The sequence below is a fragment of the Salvelinus alpinus genome, chromosome 2 (assembly GCF_045679555.1).
Source record: "Salvelinus alpinus chromosome 2, SLU_Salpinus.1, whole genome shotgun sequence".
In the NCBI taxonomy this organism is placed as follows: Eukaryota; Metazoa; Chordata; class Actinopteri; order Salmoniformes; family Salmonidae; genus Salvelinus; species Salvelinus alpinus.
The window spans coordinates 1,200,023-1,225,593 of record NC_092087.1 but is presented as its reverse complement, the minus strand read 5'-3'; the positions used below and the strand labels follow the sequence as shown (position 1 = coordinate 1,225,593).

Here is a 25,571-nt window from a genome sequence, read left to right as displayed (position 1 = left end):
GTACCCAGTCTCTGTGTTTTTGTGGGATATCTGATACTGTATGGGATGTGCAGTAGGAGTAACCACGATACTGTATGGGATGGGCAGTAGGAGTAACCACCATACTGTATGGGATGAGCAGTAGGAGGAACCACGATACTGTATGGGATGGGCAGTAGGAGTAACCACGATACTGTATGGGATGGGCAGTAGGAGTAACCACGATACTGTATGGGATGGGCAGTAGGAGTAACCACGATACTGTATGGGATGGGCAGTAGGAGTAACCACGATACTGTATGGGATGGGCAGTAGGAGTAACCACGATACTGTATGGGATGGGCAGTAGGAGTAACCACGATACTGTATGGGATGGGCAGTAGGAGTAACCACGATACTGTATGGGATGGGCAGTAGGAGTAACCACGATACTGTATGGGATGGGCAGTAGGAGTAACCACGATACTGTATGGGATGGGCAGAAGGAGTAACCACGATACTGTATGGGATGGGCAGTAGGAGTAACCACGATACTGTATGGGATGGGCAGTAGGAGTAACCACGATACTGTATGGGATGGGCAGTAGGAGTAACCACGATACTGTATGGGATGGGCAGTAGGAGTAACCACGATACTGTATGGGATGGGCAGTAGGAGTAACCACGATACTGTATGGGATGGGCAGTAGGAGTAACCACGATACTGTATGGGATGGGCAGTAGGAGTAACCACGATACTGTATGGGATGGGCAGTAGGAGTAACCACGATACTGTATGGGATGGGCAGAAGGAGTAACCACGATACTGTATGGGATGTGCAGTAGAAGTAACCACGATACTGTATGGGATGGGCAGTAGGAGTAACCACGATACTGTATGGGATGGGCAGTAGGAGTAACCACGATACTGTATGGGATGGGCAGTAGGAGTAACCACGATACTGTATGGGATGGGCAGTAGGAGTAACCACGATACTGTATGGGATGGGCAGTAGGAGTAACCACGATACTGTATGGGATGGGCAGTAGGAGTAACCACGATACTGTATGGGATGGGCAGTAGGAGTAACCACGATACTGTATGGGATGGGCAGTAGGAGTAACCACGATACTGTATGGGATGGGCAGTAGGAGTAACCACGATACTGTATGGGATGGGCAGTAGGAGTAACCACGATACTGTATGGGATGGGCAGTAGGAGTAACCACGATACTGTATGGGATGGGCAGTAGGAGTAACCACGATACTGTATGGGATGGGCAGAAGGAGTAACCACGATACTGTATGGGATGTGCAGTAGGAGTAACCACGATACTGTATGGGATGGGCAGTAGGAGTAACCACGATACTGTATGGGATGGGCAGTAGGAGTAACCACGATACTGTATGGGATGGGCAGTAGGAGTAACCACGATACTGTATGGGATGGGCAGTAGGAGTAACCACGATACTGTATGGGATGGGCAGTAGGAGTAACCACGATACTGTATGGGATGTGCAGTAGGAGTAACCACGATACTGTATGGGATGTGCAGTAGGAGTAACCACGATACTGTATGGGATGGGCAGTAGGAGTAACCACGATACTGTATGGGATGTGCAGTAGGAGTAACCACGATACTGTATGGGATGTGCAGTAGGAGTAACCACGATACTGTATGGGATGGGCAGTAGGAGTAACCACGATACTGTATGGGATGTGCAGTAGGAGTAACCACGATACTGTATGGGATGGGCAGTAGGAGTAACCACGATACTGTATGGGATGGGCAGTAGGAGTAACCACGATACTGTATGGGATGTGCAGTAGGAGTAACCACACTTAAGGTTGTCAGCTGTTTTGATTTACTACACTGAACAACAATATAAACACAACATGTAAAGTGTTGGTCCCATGTTTCATGAGCTGAAATAAAAGATCCCATACATTTTGCAGTAGCACAAAAAGCTTTGTTTACAAATGTGTTTACATCCCTGTTAGTGAGCATTTCTCCTTTGCCAAGATAATCCATCCACCTGACATTAATGTGGACCCCAGGAAGAGTAGCTGCTGTTTTTGCAACAGCTAATGGAGAGTAGAGGTCGACCGATTATGATTTTTCAACGCCGATACCGATTATTGGAGGACAAAAAAAGCCGATACCGATTAATTGGCCGATTTAAAAATAAAATAAAAAATAAAATATTATTTTTATAATAATAATAATTAATACGAATATATATTTTAAAAAATGAAAAAAATATTTATATATATATATATATCACACACACACACACATTTTTTTTTAATAATGACAATACAGAATGAACAATGAACACTTTTTTATTTTAACTTAATATAATACATAAATAAAATCAATTTAGTCTCAAATAACATCAGAACATATGTTAAAACGAACCACCAGCTTTCATGGGTCTTCAATATTCCCAGTTAAGTTTTAGGTTGTAGTGCAGAAAGCAGAGCTTGTCTGCATGGTCCCCTGTCAGTCTGCTCCTCCGCGAAACACAGAACTTATTTGAAGTAGATCAAGACATTCTCTATGGAAGACATGAACGGTAAAATAACGAAGGAACCCCTTTCAATTTCAGCCGCAAGTTATTACAGGAATTATAACGCGTCGACTATTTCTCTCTAAACCATATACCTTTGACTAATCCGGAAACTATCACCTCGAAAACAAAACGTTTATTCTGTTCTGTATTTTATCTAACGGTTGGCATCCATGAGTCTAAATATTCCTGTTACATTGCACAACCTTCAATGTTATGTCATAATTACGTAAAATTCTGGCAAATTAGTTCGCAAAGAGCCAGGCGGCCCAAACTGTTGCATATACCCTGACTCTGCGTGCAATGAACGCAAGAGAAATGACACCTGGTTAATATTGCCTGCTAACCTGGATTTCTTTTAGTTAAATATGCAGGTTTAAAATCAATACACAAGTATATATTTTTAAGAAAGGCATTGATGTTTATGGTTAAGTACACATTGGAGCAATGACTGATTGTTTTTTATAAGATAAGTTTAATGCTAGCTAGCAATTTACCTTAGCTTACTGCATTCGCGTAACAGGCAGGCTCCTCGTGGAGTGCAATGTAATCAGGTGTTAGAGCATTGGACTAGTTAACTGTAATGTTGCAAGATTGGATCCCCCGAGCTGACAAGGTAAAAAATCTGTCGTTCTGCCCCTGAACGAGGCAGTTAACCCAACATTCCTAGGCCGTCATTGAAAATAAGAATGTGTTCTTAACTGACTTGCCTAGTTAAATAAAGATTAAATAAAGGTGTAAAAATATATATATATATATTTTTTTATAATTAAAAAATCGGCAAATCGGCGGCCAAAAATTCAGAGTTCCGATTGTTATGAAAACTTGAAATCGGCCATTCCGATTAATCGGTCGACCTCTAATGGAGAGCCATAATAAAATACCAAATACCGTGATGATAGAACCAGTGTTCTCCTGTTGTGAAGGGAACTGTCGTGTTCTAAGGGTTACCTTCGCTCAGTGCATCTGAGGCCAGGCTACTGGAGTGGTTCAACGTTGTAGGAGTATCCAGAAATGAAGTCGTCCTTTCATTCTCACAAACATGCTTTCCCCATTTTTGTCCCCATGTTTCCCCCCCCCCCCTTCATATAATTGCATAGGCTTGTTCTCTTCTGTTGAGACATTCACAATCGCACATCGTTTTCTGCATGCCAACAACACCTTTCTAGCTTTTCACCAGATATTATTAGCCTAAACTGTTTGGTTCCTCTCTTGTACTGTCCGGGGCGTTTCACTTCCCTGGTGCATGTTTGGTGCTGTAGTTTATTCGCTAATGATGACGCCACCTGTTCTCTCTGCACCGGTCTGTAACAATACATTCTGACTGCTTTGTGTCATGTTCAGGAGAGAATTATAGCATGATGTATTACTTTGGATAATTCCTCCACGATCAGTGATTGCCCTGAGCCATGACTGTAGACCTCATATAGACTACAGCTATTTCACAGGCCATGATGAACATTATTGTTTTGCTGTTCTTATTAAAATGACTACCTACTGCTCCTCAGAAGCTGTCTAGAGGAAACATGTCAGATACTGCTCCTCAGAAGCTGTCTAGAGGAAACATGTCAGATACTGCTCCTCAGAAGCTGCCTAGAGGAAACATGTCAGATACTGCTCCTCAGAAGCTGCCTAGAGGAAACATGTCAGATACTGCTCCTCAGAAGCTGCCTAGAGGAAACATGTCAGATACTGCTCCTCAGAAGCTGCCTAGAGGAAACATGTCAGATACTGCTCCTCAGAAGCTGTCTAGAGGTAACATGTCAGATACTGCTCCTCAGAAGCTGTCTAGAGGAAACATGTCAGATACTGCTCCTCAGAAGCTGCCTAGAGGAAACATGTCAGATACTGCTCCTCAGAAGCTGTCTAGAGGAAACATGTCAGATACTGCTCCTCAGAAGCTGTCTAGAGGAAACATGTCAGATACTGCTCCTCAGAAGCTGTCTAGAGGAAACATGTCAGATACTGCTCCTCAGAAGCTGTCTAGAGGTAACATGTCAGATACTGCTCCTCAGAAGCTGTCTAGAGGAAACATGTCAGATACTGCTCCTCAGAAGCTGCCTAGAGGAAACATGTCAGATACTGCTCCTCAGAAGCTGCCTAGAGGAAACATGTCAGATACTGCTCCTCAGAAGCTGTCTAGAGGAAACATGTCAGATACTGCTCCTCAGAAGCTGCCTAGAGGAAACATGTCAGATACTGCTCCTCAGAAGCTGTCTAGAGGAAACATGTCAGATACTGCTCCTCAGAAGCTGTCTAGAGGAAACATGTCAGATACTGCTCCTCAGAAGCTGTCTAGAGGAAACATGTCAGATACTGCTCCTCAGAAGCTGTCTAGAGGTAACATGTCAGATACTGCTCCTCAGAAGCTGCCTAGAGGAAACATGTCAGATACTGCTCCTCAGAAGCTGCCTAGAGGAAACATGTCAGATACTGCTCCTCAGAAGCTGTCTAGAGGAAACATGTCAGATACTGCTCCTCAGAAGCTGTCTAGAGGTAACATGTCAGATACTGCTCCTCAGAAGCTGTCTAGAGGAAACATGTCAGATACTGCTCCTCAGAAGCTGTCTAGAGGAAACATGTCAGATACTGCTCCTCAGAAGCTGTCTAGAGGAAACATGTCAGATACTGCTCCTCTGAAGCTGTCTAGAGGAAACATGTCAGATACTGCTCCTCAGAAGCTGTCTAGAGGAAACATGTCAGATACTGCTCCTCAGAAGCTGTCTAGAGGAAACATGTCAGATACTGCTCCTCAGAAGCTGTCTAGAGGTAACACGTCTAGACATGTCAGATGTCATGATGTTGATCTTTGTTTTTTTATCACTGCAGCTGTGAAGCAGTTGAAAGAAGCAGTGGGTTCGTCGTTGCACAAGCTGGCTAACTTTGATGGTAAGTTACGTGTGTCTCAATGGCAGGGGTTGGCAAAATAAATTGTGTGGAGTGACAATTTTACAATTTATCCAAACATTTCTAAAGATCTGCGTGTCAGTAATGATTTTCATATGTGCATTACAACTAATTGTATATTGAGTCTCTAATTTCCCACAAACGGAATAATTCCATAGCCCGCTAAACAGAGGCGCTGTCCATTAGCATGACTGGCTTGATCTTGGAACACAGATTATCTTGGTGAATGACAGTGACATTTAACCACAGGGTGGCCAAGCTTATCTTCAATCAGCTTAGAGAATATTTTGTTTCCCCACCATAGCGGGGGAACCGTCAGTTGTAATAGCGAGTATGTTGTTAATATCGACACCTCTCTCCTCAAAATGATCTGTGAAGGCTTTTGCTACATCTAGTAGTACCATGCAATGGTTTTAAACAAGGCAGCTCCTCACGTACCTGCTCTGAGTCACAGTGGGTTTTAAACAAGGCAGCTCCTCACGTACCTGCTCTGAGTCACAGTGGGTTTTAAACAAGGCAGCTCCTCACGTACCTGCTCTGAGTCACAGTGGGTTTTAGACAAGGCAGCTCCTCACGTACCTGCTCTGAGTCACAGTGGGTTTTAGACAAGGCAGCTCCTCACGTACCTGCTCTGAGTCACAGTGGGTTTTAAACAAGGCAGCTCCTCACGTACCTGCTCTGAGTCAGTGGGTTTTAGACAAGGCAGCTCCTCACGTACCTGCTCTGAGTCACAGTGGGTTTTAGACAAGGCAGCTCCTCACGTACCTGCTCTGAGTCACAGTGGGTTTTAAACAAGGCAGCTCCTCACGTACCTGCTCTGAGTCAGTGGGTTTTAAACAAGGCAGCTCCTCACGTACCTGCTCTGAGTCACAGTGGGTTTTAAACAAGGCAGCTCCTCACGTACCTGCTCTGAGTCACAGTGGGTTTTAGACAAGGCAGCTCCTCACGTACCTGCTCTGAGTCACAGTGGGTTTTAAACAAGGCAGCTCCTCGCGTACCTGCTCTGAGTCACAGTGGGTTTTAAACAAGGCAGCTCCTCGCGTACCTGCTCTGAGTCACAGTGGGTTTTAAACAAGGCAGCTCCTCACGTACCTGCTCTGAGTCACAGTGGGTTTTAAACAAGGCAGCTCCTCACGTACCTGCTCTGAGTCACAGTGGGTTTTAAACAAGGCAGCTCCTCACGTACCTGCTCTGAGTCACAGTGGGTTTTAAACAAGGCAGCTCCTCACGTACCTGCTCTGAGTCACAGTGGGTTTTAAACAAGGCAGCTCCTCACGTACCTGCTCTGAGTCACAGTGGGTTTTAAACAAGGCAGCTCCTCACGTACCTGCTCTGAGTCACAGTGGGTTTTAAACAAGGCAGCTCCTCACGTACCTGCTCTGAGTCACAGTGGGTTTTAAACAAGGCAGCTCCTCACGTACCTGCTCTGAGTCACAGTGGGTTTTAAACAAGGCAGCTCCTCACGTACCTGCTCTGAGTCACAGTGGGTTTTAGACAAGGCAGCTCTTCACGTACAGTGGGGCAAAAAAGTATTTAGTCAGCCACCAATTGTGCAAGTTCTCCCACTTAAAAATATGAGAGAGGCCAGTAATTTTCATCATAGGTACACTTCAACTATGACAGACAAAATGAGAAAAAAAGATCCAGAAAATCACATTGTAGGATTTTTAATTAATTAATTTGCAAATTATGGTGGAAAATAAGTATTTGGTCAATAACAAAAGTTTATCTCAATACTTTGTTATATACCCTTTGTTGGCAATGACAGAGGTCAAACGTTTTCTGTCTTCACAAGGTTTTCACACACTGTTGCTGGTATTTTGGCCCATTCCTCCATGCAGATCTCCTCTAGAGCAGTGATGTTTTGGGGCTGTTGCTGTTATTTCATAGTTTTGATGTCTTTACTATTATTCTACAACGTAGAAAATAGTAAAAATAAAGAAACCTTTGAATGAATAGCACACTTTGTTACAGCCTTATTCTAAAATGGATTCAATGTTTTTTTCCCCTCATTAATCTACACACAATACCCCATAATGACGAAGCAAAAACTGATTTTTAGATATTTTGCAAATCTATTAAAAATTAACAAATTACATTTACGTAAGTATTCAGACCCTTTACTCAGTACTTTGTTGAAGCACCTTTGGCAGGAATTACAGCCTTGAGTCTTCTTGGGTGTGACGCTACAAGCTTGGCACTCCTGTATTTGGGGAGTTTTTCCCATTCTTCTCTGCAGATCCTCTCAAGCTCTGTCAGGTTGGATGGGGAGCGTCACTGAACTGCAATTCTCAGGTCTCTTCAGAGATGTTTGATCGGGTTCAAATCCAGCATCTGGCTGGGCCACTCAAGGACATTCAGAGACTTGTCCCGAAGCCACTCCTGTGTTGTTTTGGCTCTGTGGTTAGGGTCGTTGTCCTGTTGGAAGGTGAACCTTCTCCCCAGTGTGAGGTCCTGAGTAAAGGGTCTGAATACTAAACCTAAACATTTCTAAACCTGTTTTTGCTTTGTCATTATTGGCTATTGTGTGTAGATTGAATATTTGTTTTATTCCATTTTAGAATAAGGCTGTAACGTAACAAAATGTGGAAAACGTGAAGGAGTCTGAATTCTTTCCGAATGCACTGTATATGGCTGAGTCACCTCTCATAATAGGATGCCTGTATACAGTTGAAGTCAGAAGTTTACATGCACTTAGGTTGGAGTCATTAACTCGTTTTTCAACCACTCCACACATTTCTTGTTAACAAACTATAGTTTTGGCAAGTCGTTCCCACTGCTATGTAGTGGTATGAGCCTGGTTGTTCCCGCTGGTATGTAGTGGTATGAGCCTGGTCGTTCCCACTGGTATGTAGTGGTATGAGCCTGGTTGTTCCCGCTGGTATGTAGTGGTATGAGCCTGGTCGTTCCCACTGGTATGTAGTGGTATGAGCCTGGTCGTTCCCGCTGGTATGTAGTGGTATGAGCCTGGTCGTTCCCGCCGGTATGTAGTGGTATGAGCCTGGTCGTTCCCGCTGGTATGTAGTGGTATGAGCCTGGTCGTTCCCACTGGTATGTAGTGGTATGAGCCTGGTCGTTCCCGCTGGTATGTAGTGGTATGAGCCTGGTCGTTCCCGCTGCTATGTAGTGGTATGAGCCTGGTCGTTCCCACTGCTATGTAGTGGTATGAGCCTGGTCGTTCCCACTGCTATGTAGTGGTATGAGCCTGGTCGTTCCCACTGGTATGTAGTGGTATGAGCCTGGTCGTTCCCACTGGTATGTAGTGGTATGAGCCTGGTTGTTCCCGCTGGTATGTAGTGGTATGAGCCTGGTCGTTCCCGCTGGTATGTAGTGGTATGAGCCTGGTCGTTCCCGCTGGTATGTAGTGGTATGAGCCTGGTCGTTCCCGCTGGTATGTAGTGGTATGAGCCTGGTCGTTCCCGCCGGTATGTAGTGGTATGAGCCTGGTCGTTCCCACTGGTATGTAGTGGTATGAGCCTGGTCGTTCCCACTGGTATGTAGTGGTATGAGCCTGGTCGTTCTATGTTAGTAACGGAGTCTCCATGTCTTTCTCAGAGGTTATAGATGCCCACCTGCAGAACAGCCAGACAGCAGCAGGAGAGCGCCTTGACAATCCTGACAGACTCAAAGGTAAGCGAAGCTTTTGGTTCAACAATAATCAACAGGTAGCCAAGTGGTTAGAGCTTTGGGCTAGGAACCAAAAGGTTGCTGGTTCGATTATTCTGTCTGTGCTCTTGAGCAAGGCACTTCATCCTAATTTGTGCTGTCCTACTTTGGCTGACCCTGTAAAACAACACATTACACTGCACCTATCATACTACTATGACTGACCCTGTAAAAATAGTCTATAACCACACACCATACGCATCCAACTGGACTTGTGTAGTCTACCAGAGGGGATGTAACTCACATCCAAGTGGACTTGTGTAGTCTACCAGAGGGGATGTAACTCACATCCAACTGGACTTGTGTAGTCTACCAGAGGGGATGTAACTCACATCCAACTGGACTTGTGTAGTCTACCAGAGGGGATGTAACTCACATCCAACTGGACTTGTGTAGTCTACCAGAGGGGATGTAACTCACATCCAACTGGACTTGTGTAGTCTACCAGAGGGGATGTAACTCACATCCAACTGGACTTGTGTAGTCTACCAGAGGGGATGTAACTCACATCCAACTGGACTTGTGTAGTCTACCAGAGGGGATGTAACTCACATCCAACTGGACTTATGTAGTCTACCAGAGGGGATGTAACTCACATCCAACTGGACTTGTGTAGTCTACCAGAGGGGATGTAACTCACATCCAACTGGACTTGTGTAGTCTACCAGAGGGGATGTAACTCACATCCAACTGGACTTGTGTAGTCTACCAGAGGGGATGTAACTCACATCCAACTGGACTTGTGTAGTCTACCAGAGGGGATGTAACTCACATCCAACTGGACTTGTGTAGTCTACCAGAGGGGATGTAACTCACATCCAACTGGACTTATGTAGTCTACCAGAGGGGATGTAACTCACATCCAACTGGACTTGTGGAGTCTACCAGAGGGGATGTAACTCACATCCAACTGGACTTGTGGAGTCTACCAGAGGGGATGTAACTCACATCCAACTGGACTTGTGTAGTCTACCAGAGGGGATGTAACTCACATCCAACTGGACTTGTGTAGTCTACCAGAGGGGATGTAACTCACATCCAACTGGACTTGTGGAGTCTACCAGAGGGGATGTAACTCACATCCAACTGGACTTGTGTAGTCTACCAGAGGGGATGTAACTCACATCCAACTGGACTTGTGGAGTCTACCAGAGGGGATGTAACTCACATCCAACTGGACTTGTGGAGTCTACCAGAGGGGATGTAACTCACATCCAACTGGACTTGTGGAGTCTACCAGAGGGGATGTAACTCACATCCAACTGGACTTGTGGAGTCTACCAGAGGGGATGTAACTCACATCCAACTGGACTTGTGTAGTCTACCAGAGGGGATGTAACTCACATCCAACTGGACTTGTGTAGTCTACCAGAGGGGATGTAACTCACATCCAACTGGACTTGTGTAGTCTACCAGAGGGGATGTAACTCACATCCAACTGGACTTGTGTAGTCTACCAGAGGGGATGTAACTCACATCCAACTGGACTTGTGTAGTCTACCAGAGGGGATGTAACTCACATCCAACTGGACTTGTGTAGTCTACCAGAGGGGATCCTCCAACTGCTGATTGGGGTTTTCAACCGTTCAGGTTCACCATAAGAAATAGTTTGGGTAGTTTTGTTTTAAACAGTCGGTGTATTTGTACATGAACGTGATAATTTCATAAAGGACGACAGCAATACTTTTTACTAGATGCGCATAGTCTCATTCATTGGTCGGAGCGGGAGAAGCTAAATGCCATGCTAATTTCTGAAGATTTAATATTGAGGGGAGCCATAGTACTGGCTCCCCTCAAAACATTGCTGCAAAACTCATTCAGTGGGTGATTTCAAATAAAATGACAACGTAATCAGTGGGTGATTTCAAATAAAATGACAACGTACTCAGTGGGTGATGGTGATTTCAGATAGTGGGGGGACAAAAAGCATACAATTCCCCCATCCATAATCTGATAGTGGGGTGGTAGATACTCAGTCTGCTCTATGAAGATAATTTTAAATGGGAAATGAATGTTCAAGCAAAACAGTGTATAGAACCGAATCGCATCACTTTGTTCCCTTTATCGAATTGCATCACTTTGTTCCCCTTATCGAATCGCATCACTTTGTTCCCCTTATCGAATCGCATCACTTTGTTCCCCTTATCGAATCGCATCACTTTGTTCCCCTTATCAAATCGCATCACTTTGTTCCCCTTATCGAATCGCATCACTTTGTTCCCCTTATCAAATCGAATCGCATCACTTTGTTCCCCTTATCAAATCGAATCGCATCACTTTGTTCCCTTTATAAAACAGTTGCACCAAATAATTTACAATTAAAACGTATGGTTCCTGTATGTTATCAGAGCCCATCCACACTGAACAACAATATAAACACAACATGTAAAGTGTTGGTCCCATGTTTCATGAGCTGAACTTTTCCATACGCGCAAAAGCTTTTTTCTCTAAAATTTTGCGCACAAATTTGTTTACATCCTTGTTTAGTGAGCATATTTCCTTTGCCGAGATAATCCATCCATCGGACAGGTGTGGCATATCAAGAAGCTGATTAAACAGCATGCTCATTACACAGGTGCACCTTGTGCTGGGGCAATAAAAGGCCACTCTAAAATGTGCAATTTTGTCACAACACAATGCCACAGATGTCTCAAGTTTTGAGGGAGTGTGCAATTAGCATGCTGACTGCAGGAATGTTCACCAGAGCTGTTGCCAGATTATTGAATGTTAATTTCTCAACCATAAGCCGCATCCAACTCCGTTTTAGAGAATTTGGCAGTACGTCCAACCGGCCTCAGTACCGCAGACCACGTGTAACCACGCCAGCCCAGAACTTCCACTTCTGTCTTCTTCACCTGTGGGATTGTCTGAGACCAGCCACCCGGACAACTGATGAAACTGATTTTACACAACCAAAGATTTCTTCACAAACTGTCAGAAACCGTCTCAGGGAAGCTCTTCTGCGTACTCGTCGTCCTCACCAATTCAGCGTTTTAACAGACTTCAAATGCTCACCTTCGATGGCCACTGGCACACTTGAGACGTGTGCTCTTCACAGATGAATCCCGGTTTCAACTGTACCTGGCAGTATGGTGTCGTGTGTGCGAGTGGTTCGCTGATGTCAACGTTGTGAACAGAGCGCCCCGTGGCAGTGGGGTTATGGTATGGGTCAGGCATAAGCTACGGACAACAAACACAATGGCATTTTATCAATGGTAATTTGAATGCACAGAGATACCGTGATGAGGTCCTGAGTCCCATTGTGGTGCCATTCATCCACCGGCATCACCTCATGTTTCAGCATGATAACCTAATGTCACAAAGATCTGAACACAATTCCTGGTAGCTGAAAATGTCTAAGTTCTTCCATGGCCTCCATATTCACCAGACATGTCACCCATTGAGCATGTTTGGGATGCTCTGGATCGACCTGTGCGACAGCATGTTCTAGTTCCCGCAAATATCCGGCAACTTCACACAGTCATTGAAGAGGAGTGGGACAACATTTCACAGCCTGATCAACTCTACATAGTAGACATGTTATTTCATGTGATTTATTTGAAGTTCATTGTTCTGAGAATGTTTTATAGTAGTTGTCCCCTGTTGTAAGTTGTATCTTCCTGTGTCTCTGTAGAAAACCCCCTGGTTGCTAAAGACTCTGAAATGTCAGATACACTGAGCCCCAGCAAGGACCGCAGCAGTGACGACACGTCAGGTAACAACACCTCATAAATAGTCAAATGTTGAAATGTATAAACAAGCCATCTTTTTGGCTAAAAGATGAACAATTGTGAAGTTGTCAGAGGTATGTAAATATTTTCTATTCATTTATGAGGACTGAAAAAGTTAAATCATTTGTATATTAATTCATGAAGTTAATGAATTTGTCTTCATGTTTATGAACTAAAAACATGTCCTTAAACGTACGATATTAACATTGTAACTATGTAAATGTATTGTTGTATTATTTGAACCCTGAATGATGAATGATATAAGCAGTATTGTGTCCAGAACAGAGCCATGGAATAACTATAGATTTACTGTCACTCGTTTAGTTTTCTTGTTTGACCTGGTCTGGTCCTAGCTCACTGTTAATCCTCTCACTCTCCCTGTTCACTCTTCCTCTCACCTTCCTCTTCCTCTTCTCTTTCCTCTTCTCTTTCCTCTTCTCTTTCCTCTTCTCTTTCCTCTTCTCTTTCCTCTTCTCTTCCTCTCCTCTTCCTCTCCCTCTCCTCTTCCTCTCCTCTTCCTCTCCTCTTCCTCTCCTCTCCTCTCTCTTCCTCTTCTTTCTCTCTGTATGTGTGTGTAGATGGAAACATAGATGATCATGAGCTGAACGAGCCACAGAACAGGGTCGCCCTGCTCAAAGGTAATACATATTTAATGTTTTATTGCGTCTCGTTGCCATAAAATCTGTTGTCAAGAGAGGTAGCTGGATGGATCAACAGTGCCAAACATGGCTGGTGCCTGGGGGACTCCATTGAATACACTACCGGTCAAAAGTTTTAGAACACATACTCATTCAAGGATTTTTCTTTCTTTTTTTTCTTTCCTACGTTGTAGAATAATAGTTAAGACTTCAACACTATGAAATTACACATATGGGATCATGTAGTAACCAAAAAAGTGTTAAGCAAATCAAAAAATATTTTATATTTGAGATTCTTCAAAGTAGACACCCTTTGCCTTGTTGACAGCTTTGCACACTCTTGGCATTCTCTCAACCAGCTTCACCTGGAATGCTTTTCCAACAGTCTTGAAGGTGTTCCCAAATATGCTGAGCACTTATTGGCTGCTTTTCCTTCACTCTGCGGTCCGACTCATCCCAACCCATCTCAATTGGCTTAAGGTCGGGGGATTGTGGAGGCCAGGTCATCTGATGCAGCACTCCATCACTCTCCTTCTGGGTCAAATATCCCTTACACAGCCTAAAGGTGTGTTGGGTCACTGTGTTGTGTTGGGTCACTGCTCTTAATTGTAATCAGAGGGCTCATATTAATACTCGCAAACCATGCGATTATCTGAGGACAGCGCCCAGCACACACATGCATAACAAATCATTTTCAACCCGGGAGTTGCGACACGAAAGTCAGAAATGGCGATATAATAAATGCCTTACCTTTGAAGATCTTCTTCTGTTGGCACTCCAATATGTCCCAGTTTCAATACAAATGGTCCTTTTTTCGATAATGTCCTTCATTTTATCCATAAAAACTCAGTCAATAATCCACTTGGTTTCCCTCCTTCAAAATGCATACAAAATTAATCCCAAACGTTACCAATAAACTTATCCAAACAAGTCAATCAACGTTTATAATCAATCCTTAGGTACCCTAATACGTAAATAAACAATACAATTTAAGACGAAGAATCGTTATTGTCTTTACCGGAGAAAAATACCAAAACGCGCTCAGTCACGAGCTTGGAAACACTACAGCCAAAATGGGAGCCACTGAGAAAAACTACAATTTCTATCTAATTTTTCCAAAAACCAGCCTGAAACTCTTTCTAAAGACTGTTGACATCTAGTGGAAGCCCTAGGAACTGCAACCTGGCACGATTTTGCCCTATTATTGAAGTGCCAGCCATTGAAATCAGTGGTAGGATGATTTTTTTGGAATAGGGGGGGGGGGATTGTCCTCGGGGTTTTGCCTGCCATTTCAGTTCTGTTATACTCAGACATTATTTTAACATTTTTAGAGTGTTTTCTATAAATCTACCAATTATTATGCATATCCTAGCTTCTGGGCCTGAGTAGCAGGCAGTTTACTTTGGGCACGCTTTTCATCCGGACCTCAAAATACCACCCCCTATCCCAAAGAAGTTAAGAAGAAAAGAAATTCCACAAATTAACTTTTAAGAAGGCACACCTGTTAATTGAAATACTTTCCAGGTGACTACCTCATGAAGCTGGTTGAGAGAATGCCAAGAGTGTGCAAAACTTTCAAGACAAAGGGTGGCTATATGAAAATATATTTGGATTTGTTAAACACTTTTTTTGGTTACTACATGACTCCATACGTGTTTCAAAGTTTTGATGTCTTCACTATTATTCTACAATGTAGAAAATAGTAAAAATAAAGAAAAACCCTTGAATGAGTAGGTGTTTTAAAGCTTTTGACCAGTACTGTATATATGGAGCTTTGGGGTGGGATGGGGAGGCCAAACCAGGCTGTTGCCTGGGGGACTTGATTGGCATTGTCACTGCAGTTAACCAAAGTACGCAGCCACTTCACAGAACTGTGCAGTTTGATTAGAGCCCATTCTTAATTAAAATACACCTGTTATTTCACCACATGCTCCAGATGAGTGCATTAAGACAGTCTCAACAACATGCCATTGCATTAATCAGGCTGCTAGAATAGATATTATACCTTCAGCATTAACAGCTGTTACCTTGTTCTGGAATAGATCTCATACCTTAAGCATTAACAGCTGTTACCTTGTTCTGGAATAGATCTCATACCTTAAGCATTAACAGCTGTTACCTTGTTCTGGAATAGATCTCATACCTTAAGCATTAACAGCTGTTACCTTGTTCTGGAATAGATCTCATACCTTAAGCATTAACAACTGTTACCTTGTTCTGGAATAGATCTCATACCTTAAGCATTAACAGCTGTTACCTTGTTCTGGAATAGATCTCATACCTTAAGCATTAACAGCTGTTACCTTGTTCTGGAATAGATCTCATACCTTAAGCATAACAGCTGTCTGTGCTGCTGCTGTTTCTCCTGCGTGCAAACCACATGTCGCTGATCCTGCTGCTGTCTCAATTAATGCACTGCAGGGCTCTGGACTGGACTGTTGTCGGCACGTTGTTGGAATGTAAACCAATTAGTCAAGAGAAGCCAGAGCACGGAGGTAACTGGCACAGCATGGATGTCATGTCACGCATCCACAGGGCCGGTTCCAGGCATAAGCGACCTCACACTTTTTTGGGTGGAGGAACTCAGTCAGGGTATCAACTTACTGTTGAGAGGTAGAATAGGTGCAATTTCACCATTAGATTATGAATCAGCAGTATTTCTCTTGTTTTGTCAGTCACTGATAGCGGGGCGCCAGCGTAGCCTAGTGGTTAGAGTGTAGAGGTGGCAGCGTAGCCTAGTGGTTAGAGTGTAGAGGTGGCAGCGTAGCCTAGTGGTTAGAGTGTAGAGGTGGCAGCGTAGCCTAGTGGTTAGAGCGTTGGACTAGTAACCGAAAGGTTGCAAGATCGAATCCCCGAGCCGACAAGGTACAAATCTGTCGTTCTGTCCCTGAACAAGGCTGTTAAACCCACTTTTCCCTGGTAGGCCGTCATTGAAAATAAGAATTTGTTATTAACTGACTTGCCTAGTTAAATAAAGGTAAGATAAAAAAAATAGCCACTCAATTTGCCATGTCAGTAAAAAAATGTACATTGGTAAGTTAATCTTGCCCGGTTATCTAAACTTGTAGTAATCATTGCCAAATATCAAATCAAATGTTATTGGTCGCGTACACATTATGCAGATGTAATCGCAGATGTAGCGGTTCTATTCCTGTGTGCTGCGTTGTGGAGCACGTTCCCTAGGCAACCTTGGGAACACCTTGCTTGTTTCAGCAAGGAGTAACAAAGTTTTATCATGTTGTAAAGGGCCCATGTTACCGCAGAAACGGTCTCGACCACACGAATGCCCGGCCGTCCCATCTTCAGTCACCTGTTTTAAAATTAAAATAAATGGATTTGTCTGGAGGAGGGAGGGGTGAACTCTGATGGAGTGGCTGCTGGAGGGGTTGGGGTGGTGGACCCTGATGGAGTGGCTGCTGGAGGGTTTGGGGTGGTGGACCCAGACGGAGTGGCTGCTGGAGGGGTTAGGGTTGAGGTGGTGGACCCTGATGGAGTGGCTGCTGGAGGGGTTGGGGTGGTGGACCCTGACGGAGTGGCTGCTGGAGGGGTTAGGGTTGAGGTGGTGGACCCTGATGGAGTGGCTGCTGGAGGGGTTGGGGTGGTGGACCCTGATGGAGTGGCTGCTGGAGGGTTTGGGGTGGTGGACCCTGATGGAGTGGCTGCTGGAGGGTTTAGGGCTGCGGTGGTGGACCCTGATGGAGTGGCTGCTGGAGGGATTAGGGTTGGGGTGGTGGACCTTGATGGAGTGGCTGCTGGAGGGGTTAGGGTTGGGGTGGTGGACCCTGACGGAGTGGCTGCTGGAGGGATTAGGGTGGTGTACCCTGATGGAGTGGCTGCTGGAGGGGTTAGGGTGGTGGACCCTGACTGAGTGGCTGTTGGAGGGTTTGGGGTGGTGGACCCTGACGGGTGGCTGCTGGAGGGGTTAGGGTGGTGGACCCTGACTGAGTGGCTGCTGGAGGGGTTGGGGTGGTGGACCCTGACGGAGTGGCTGCTGGAGGGGTTAGGGCTGGGGTGGTGGACCCTGACGGAGTGGCTGCTGGAGGGGTTGGGGTGGTGGACCCTGACGGAGTGGCTGCTGGAGTGGTTAGGGCTGGGGTGGTGGACCCTGACGGAGTGGCTGCTGGAGGGATTAGGGTTACAGGGGGGTGGAAACGCTCTTCCAACATTTTCCCCAAGTGCAAAAAATTTCATGGAAGGACCGGAGTGGGTAAGGGTAAGAATGGGTTGGTCGTGGAGTGGGTCCCCATCTGAAAGGACTTAAAATACTCCCACGCGGACCGGTATTAATTAGGGACTGAGGCCGAGCCATGGTTGATTATTCATCACTGTAGTGTGTCACAAATCATTTGAGCAACAGGCAGCCAGCCACGTGGTTATACAGATACGGTACAGATGTTCGTATCTAGGCTTGGCGATATACCGTATGCTGGGGTATTTCGAAATACCGACGTCTCACAGAGATGTTTGCTACGCCAGTGCGTATAACTATTCAGTGAAGTATAAGTAAGAAATCTAAGAAGTGTGAAATGATCCAGCTCAGGGCTCCAGCTATGCATGTGGTTTGCTAACTTGCTAGCTGTCAAGATCAAGCTTCTTGGTAACAGCTGAGACGTTCAACCCCCTCCTGGATCCAGATCCCTGTCTTATTTTCAATAGCGCTTCTTCTGTACACATTGGGGAATACCATATACCTCTGTATGGTACAGAAACCGGTATGACGGTATGGACATCTCCATACTGCCCAACCCTATCCATAACTTCCTGATCAATGATGAAAACATAAATACACAACTGACTTTGATTAGAAGTTTTTCTGTGGCCTTGGTGACCTTTCAATCTAAGCCCCAGCCTCTGCATTACAGCTGCCAGCATGGGTTCAGATCCCACCCACTGCTCTAGCACCCTCATCTCTTTACTTTCCTCTATGCCTATATCTAACTTTATCCCACCTGTCCGTCCCGGTCTAGATGAGCTGCGGATGGCCAACCTGGAGCCTAGGGACAGAGAGCAGGTGATTCACCACCTCCACAAAGAACTGCTGGAGACCCAGGAGTTGGCCAACACAGGCAAGCAGAAGTGTCTGGAGCTCCAGGCCTTACTGGAAGAGGAGAGGAGGAGTAACAAGCAGCAGACTGAGGAGTCAGCCAAGCAGATCCAGTACCTACAGAGTGAGTACAGTACCGATCGGTACCTGCAGAGGGAGTAGAGTTAACCTTGGGGCGACAGGTGGTTAGAGCGTTGGACTAGTAATAAACTGAAAGGTTCCTAGATCGAGTCCCCGAGCTGACAAGGTAAAAATCTGTCGTTCTGCCCCTGAACAAGGCAGTTAACCCACTGTTCCTAGGCTGTCATTGAAAATACGAATTTGCTCTTAACTGACTTGCCTAGTTAAATAAAATAAAAACTGACTTGGATCACATACACACACATACAATGCCTTTGGAAAGTATTCAGACCCCTTGACTTTTTCTAAATTTTGTTACGCTACAGCCTTATTCTAAAATTAGGATTTATTTCTCATCAATCGACACACAACAACCCAAAATGACAAAGCGAAAAAAAAAATTGACATTTTTGCAAATGTATTAAATATAAATATTATAATATAAGTATTCAGACCCTTTGTTATGAGACTCGAAATTGAGCTCAGGTGCATCTTGTTTCCATTGATCATCCTTAAGATGATTGGACATGATTTTGAAAGGAAAGCCCATGTCTATATAAGGTCACACAGTTGACGGTGCAGGTCAGAGCTAAAACCAAGCAAGGGGATTGAAGGAATTGTCCGTAGAGCTCCGAGACAGGATTGTGTCGATGTACAGATCTGGGGAAGGGTACCAAAAAAATGTCTGCAGCATTGAAGGTCCCCAAGAACACAGTGGCCTCCATCGTTCTTAAATGGAAGAAGTTTGGAACCACCAAGACTCTTCCTGGAGCTGGCCGCCCGGCCAAACTGAGCAATCGGGGTAGAACGGCATTGGTCAGGGAGGTGACCAAGAACCCAATGGTCACCCTGACAGAGCTCCAGAGTTCCTCTGTGGAGATGGGAGAACCTTCCAGAAGGACAACCATCTCTGCAGCACTCCACCACTCAGGCCTTTATGGTAGAGTGGCCAGACGGACGCCACTCCTCAGTAAAAGGCACATGACAGCCCACTTGATATTTGCCAAAAGGCACCTAAAGGACTCTCAGACCGTGAGAAACAACATTCTCTGGTCTGATGAAACCAAGATTGAACTCTTTGGCCTGACTGGAAAGCGTCACGTCTGGATAAACTTGGCACCATCCCTACGGTGAAGCATGGTGGTGGTGGCAGCATCATGCTGTGGGGATGTTTTTCAGCGGCAGGGACTGGGAGACTAGTCAGGATCGAGGGAAAGATGAACGGAGCAAAGCACAGAGAGATCCTTGATGAAAACCTGCTCCAGAGCGCTCAGGACCTCCGACTGAGGTGAAGTTTCACCTTCCAACAGGACAACGACCCTAAGCACACAGCCAAGACAATGCAGGAGTGGCTTCGGGACATGTCTCTGAATGTCTTTGAGTGGCCCATCAAGAGCCCAGATTTGAACCTGATCGAACATCTCTGGAGAGACCTGAAAATAGCTGTGCCGTGACGCTCCCCATCCAACCCGACAGAGCTTGAGAGGATCTGCAGAGAAGAATGCGAGAAACTCCCCAAATACAGGTGTGCCAAGCTCGTAGCGTCATACCCAAGAAGAATCGAGGCTGTAATCGCTGGCAAAGGTGCTTCAACAAAGTACTGAGTAAATTATGTTTCAGTTGTTTAGTATTTTTTTTATTAAACAATTATACATTTCTGCCATGCTAGAGTCAACTGTAAGTGCTGTTATTGTGAAGTGTAAACGTCTAGGAGCAACAACGGCTAAGCCGCGAAGTGGTAGGCCACAAACTCACCGAACGGGACCGCCGAGTTCTGGAGTGCGTTTGTCTTCGGGTTGGAACACTCACTACGTTGCTTCCAAAGAATTGTTCGTCGGGAGCTTCATGAAATGGGTTTCCATGGCCGAGCAGCCGCACACAAGCCTAAGATCACCATGCGCAATGCCAAGCGTCGGCTGGAGTGGTATAAAGCTCGCCGCCATTGGACTCTGTAGCAGTGAAAACGTATTCTCTGGAGTAATGAATCACTCACCATCTGGCAGTCCGATGGACAAATCTGGGTTTGGCGGATGCCTGGTGAACGCTACCTGCCCGACTGCATAGTGCCAACTGTAAAGTTTGGTGGACTAGGAATAATGGTCTGTGGCTGTTTTTCATGGTTCAGGCCCCTTAGTTCCAGTGAAGGGAAATCTTAGCGCTTCAGCAGGAAATTACATTATAGACGATTCTGTGCTTCCAACTTTGTGGCAACAGTTTGGGGAAGGCCCTTTCCTGTTTCAGCATGACAATTCCCCTGTGCACAAAGTGAGGTTGTCTGGTGGAAAGCCTGAAGAGTGGAGGCTGTTATAGCAGTAAAAGTAAAGGACCAACTCTATGTTAATGGCCAAGATTTTGGAATGAGATGTTCGAAGAGCAGGTGTCAACATACTTTTGGCCTTGTAGTGTACACTGAGTGTACAAAACATGAAGGACATCTTCCTATTAATGAGTTGCCCTCAGAACAGCCTCAATTAGTCGGGGCATGGACTCTACAAGGTGTCGAGCGTTCCACAGGGATGCTGGCCCGTGTTGACTCCAATGCTTCCCACAGTTGTCAAGTTGGCTGGAGGTCCTTTGGGTGGAGGACCATTCTTGATACACACAGGAAACTGTTGAGCGTTATAAACCCAGTAGCTCTGCAGTTCTGGAAAACAAACCGGTTCGCCTGGCACCTACTACCATTCACCCTCTGAATGGCACATGTACACAATCCATGTCTCAATTATCAAAAGGCTTAAAAATCCATCTTTAACCTTTCTCCTCCCCTTTTCATCTACACTGATTTGAAGTGGATTTAACAGGTGACATCAATAAGGGATCATAGAATTCACTTGGTCAGTGTATGTCATGGAAAGAGTTGTTCTATTATATAGTGTATACCATCTGTTTCCAGGTCAGTTGGGGAAGCTAGCGATAGACATGGAGGAGCTGAAGGAGCAAAGAGAGAGCAGCGTCAGCAGCACACAGGAGGAGCTGTACTCGGCTCAGGAGGAGGTGCTAGTTCTCCACCACGCCATGGAGGCCGCCACGGCCGAGCTGGAGCGAGACATCTCCGCCCTGCAGAGGGACCTGGGAGGTGTCACGGCCGAGCTGGAGAAGTGGCGTCAGGCTGCGTCCAAATACGAACAGGAGATCAACTCCCTGCAGGCCACCTTCCAACAGCAGAGCCTGCACCAGCAGAGTACTAACGATCTACAAGGTACGATACTATACTAAACCTAATCACTGACCCCTAACCCTTCCAACAGCAGAGCCTGCACCAGCAGAGTACTAACGATCTACAAGGTACATTACGATACTATGTTAATCTAACTTCAAAAAGTAAGGAGCACCAACAAAAAAAAGAAAGGCAAATGACTGTCCTGACATGTTTAATTGTCATCAGTCCAGTTTGCAGTTGCACTTTTAAATACAATTAAGGTTGTTTGAATCACCTGTATAAATATGTTTGCTGTTGCGCTTTTCAATACGACGACGATTAAAAGTTGTTTTAATTCTAATGTCTGGCTCACTCTAGCGGTGATGTAGAACATTACAACTCATCCAGAACGCCGCAGCCCGTCTGGTGTTCAACTTTCCCAAGTTCTCTCACGTCACCCCGCTCCTCCGCTCTCTCCACTGGCTTCCAGTTGAAGCTCGCATCCGCTACAAGACCATGGTGCTTGCCTACGGAGCTGTGAGGGGAACGGCACCTCCGTACCTTCAGGCTCTGATCAGGCCCTACACCCAAACAAGGGCACTGCGTTCATCCACCTCTGGCCTGCTCGCCTCCCTACCTCTGAGGAAGTACAGTTCCCGCTCAGCCCAGTCAAAACTGTTCGCTGCTCTGGCACCCCAATGGTGGAACAAACTCCCTCACGACGCCAGGTCAGCGGAGTCAATCACCACCTTCCGGAGACACCTGAAACCCCACCTCTTTAAGGAATACCTAGGATAGGATAAAGTAATCCTTCTAACCCCCCCCCCCCCTTAAAAGAGTTAGATGCACTATTGTAAAGTGGTTGTTCCACTGGATATCATAAGGTGAATGCACCAATTTGTAAGTCGCTCTGGATAAGAGCGTCTGCTAAATGACTTAAATGTAATGTAAAATGTCACCAGACTCTCTAGTGGTGATGTAGAACACGTCACCAGACTCTCTAGTGGTGATGTAGAACACGTCACCAGACTCTCTAGTGGTGATGTAGAACACGTCACCAGACTCTCTAGCGGTGATGTAGAACACGTCACCAGACTCTCTAGCGGTGATGTAGAACACGTCACCAGACTCTCTAGCGGTGATGTAGAACACGTCACCAGACTCTCTAGCGGTGATGTAGAACACGTCACCAGACTCTCTAGTGATGTAGAAGCCTCCTTCACTCACGCTGTCAAACATACCCTTTTAAAACTGACATGCCTACCGATCCTTGACTTTGACGATGTCATTTACAAAATAGCCTCCAACACTCTACTCAGCAAACTGGATGCAGTCTATCACAGTGCCATCCGTTTTGTCACCAAAGCCCCATATGCTACCCACCACTGCGACCTGTACGCTCTAGTCGGCTGGCCCTCACAACATATTCGGCGCCAAACCCACTGGCTCCAGGTCATCTATAAGTCTTTGCTAGGTAAAGTCCCGCCTTCTCTCAGCTCACTGGTCACTATCAACACCCACCCGTAGCACGTTCTCCAGCAGGTATATCTCACTGGTCATCCCCAAAGCCAACACCTCATTTGGCCGCCTTTCCTTCCAGTTCTCTGCTGCCAGTGACTAGAATGAATTGCAAAAATCGCAGAAGTTGGAGACTTATATCTCCCTCACTAACTTTAAGCATCAGCTATCTGAGCAGCTAACCGATCGCTGCAGCTGTACATAGTCCATCTGTAAATAGCCCACCTTCGCTACTACGGCCTATTTATTGCCTTACCTCCTTACTCCATTTGCACACACTGTATATAGATTTTTCTGGTATTGACTGTACTTTTGTTTATTCCATGTGTAACTCTGTGTTGTTGTTTGTGTCGAACTGCTTTGCTTTATCTTGGCCAGGTCGCAGTTGTAAATGAGAACTTGTTCTCAACTGGCCTACCTGGTTAAATAAAGTTGAAATTAAAAATTAAAAAATATTTCCAATGACGGCCTACCAAAAGGCAGAAGGCCTCCTGCGGGGACGGTGGCCTGGGATTAATAAAAAATACAATATAAATATAGGACATAACACACATCACAAGAGAGACAACAGAGAAACCTAGGACAACAGCATGGTAGCAACACAACATGGCAGCAGCACAAAACATGGTACAAACACCTACTACCATATCCCGTACCATACTACCTACTACCATGTTGCCTTCATCCTGTCTGTTACATGTGAACTAATGGCTCAAGAAGAATGTTATGAATGTTTTTAAGGCTCAGCGCAACGACTGTTCATAGAGGATCAGCTGTTGTAACCGGTCTACATCTCCTCTCTGTAGGGGAGTTGGAACGTCTTCAGATGGACAGCGATAATAATGATCTGTTTCTGTAGGAGAGTTGGAACGTCTTCAGAAGGACTGAGATAATAATGATCTGTTTCTGTAGGGGAGTTGGAACGTCTTCAGAAGGACAGCGATAATAATGATCTGTTTCTGTAGGGGAGTTGGAACGTCTTCAGAAGGACAGCGATAATAATGATCTGTTTCTGTAGGGGAGTTGGAACGTCTTCAGAAGGACAGCGATAATAATGATCTGTTTCTGTAGGGGAGTTGGAGCGTCTTCAGAAGGACAGCGATAATAATGATCTGTTTCTGTAGGGGAGTTGGAACGTCTTCAGAAGGACTGAGATAATAATGATCTGTTTCTGTAGGAGAGTTGGAACGTCTTCAGAAGGACAGCGATAATAATGATCTGTTTCTGTAGGAGAGTTGGAACGTCTTCAGAAGGACAGCGATAATAATGATCTGTTTCTGTAGGAGAGTTGGAACGTCTTCAGAAGGACAGCGATAATAATGATCTGTTTCTGTAGGGGAGTTGGAACGTCTTCAGAAGGACAGCGATAATAATGATCTGTTTCTGTAGGGGAGTTGGAACGTCTTCAGAAGGACAGCGATAATAATGATCTGTTTCTGTAGGAGAGTTGGAACGTCTTCAGAAGGACAGCGATAATAATGATCTGTTTCTGTAGGGGAGTTGGAACGTCTTCAGAAGGACAGCGATAATAATGATCTGTTTCTGTAGGAGAGTTGGAGCGTCTTCAGAAGGGCTGAGATAATAATGATCTGTTTCTGTAGGGGAGTTGGAGCGTCTTCAGATGGACTGAGATAATAATGATCTGTTTCTGTAGGGGAGTTGGAACGTCTTCAGAAGGACAGCGATAATAATGATCTGTTTCTGTAGGAGAGTTGGAGCGTCTTCAGAAGGACTGAGATAATAATGATCTGTTTCTGTAGGGGAGTTGGAACGTCTTCAGAAGGACAGCGATAATAATGATCTGTTTCTGTAGGAGAGTTGGAGCGTCAGAAGGGCTGAGATAATAATGATCTGTTTCTGTAGGAGAGTTGGAACGTCTTCAGAAGGACAGCGATAATAATGATCTGTTTCTGTAGGAGAGTTGGAACGTCTTCAGAAGGACTGAGATAATAATGATCTGTTTCTGTAGGGGAGTTGGAGCGTCTTCAGAAGGACAGCGATAATAATGATCTGTTTCTGTAGGAGAGTTGGAGCGTCTTCAGAAGGACAGCGATAATAATGATCTGTTTCTGTAGGGGAGTTGGAGCGTCTTCAGAAGGACAGCGATAATAATGATCTGTTTCTGTAGGGGAGTTGGAGCGTCTTCAGAAGGACAGCGATAATAATGATCTGTTTCTGTAGGGGAGTTGGAACGTCTTCAGAAGGACAGCGATAATAATGATCTGTTTCTGTAGGGAGAGTTGGAACAGTCTTCAGAAGGACAGCGATAATAATGATC

General features: G+C 45.2%; 1 protein-coding gene across 9 annotated transcripts in view; it reads left to right on the top strand.

Moving 5' to 3' along the window:
- Positions 1-25,571, top strand: part of LOC139552663 (sarcolemmal membrane-associated protein-like) — a 115,356-nt gene that overhangs the window by 49,619 nt on the left and 40,166 nt on the right. For 4 of the 9 annotated variants that reach the window (XM_071364620.1, XM_071364601.1, XM_071364610.1 and 1 more), the window contains 6 exons: positions 5,360-5,419; positions 8,993-9,067; positions 12,738-12,818; positions 13,413-13,472; positions 18,440-18,640; positions 21,530-21,835. In XM_071364620.1, the coding sequence (XP_071220721.1) occupies positions 5,360-5,419; positions 8,993-9,067; positions 12,738-12,818; positions 13,413-13,472; positions 18,440-18,640; positions 21,530-21,835 (783 nt within the window). The remainder of the gene's footprint in view (positions 1-5,359; positions 5,420-8,992; positions 9,068-12,737; positions 12,819-13,412; positions 13,473-18,439; positions 18,641-21,529; positions 21,836-25,571) is intronic. The other 5 variants (XM_071364650.1, XM_071364629.1, XM_071364668.1 and 2 more) reach the window with 3 other exon arrangements.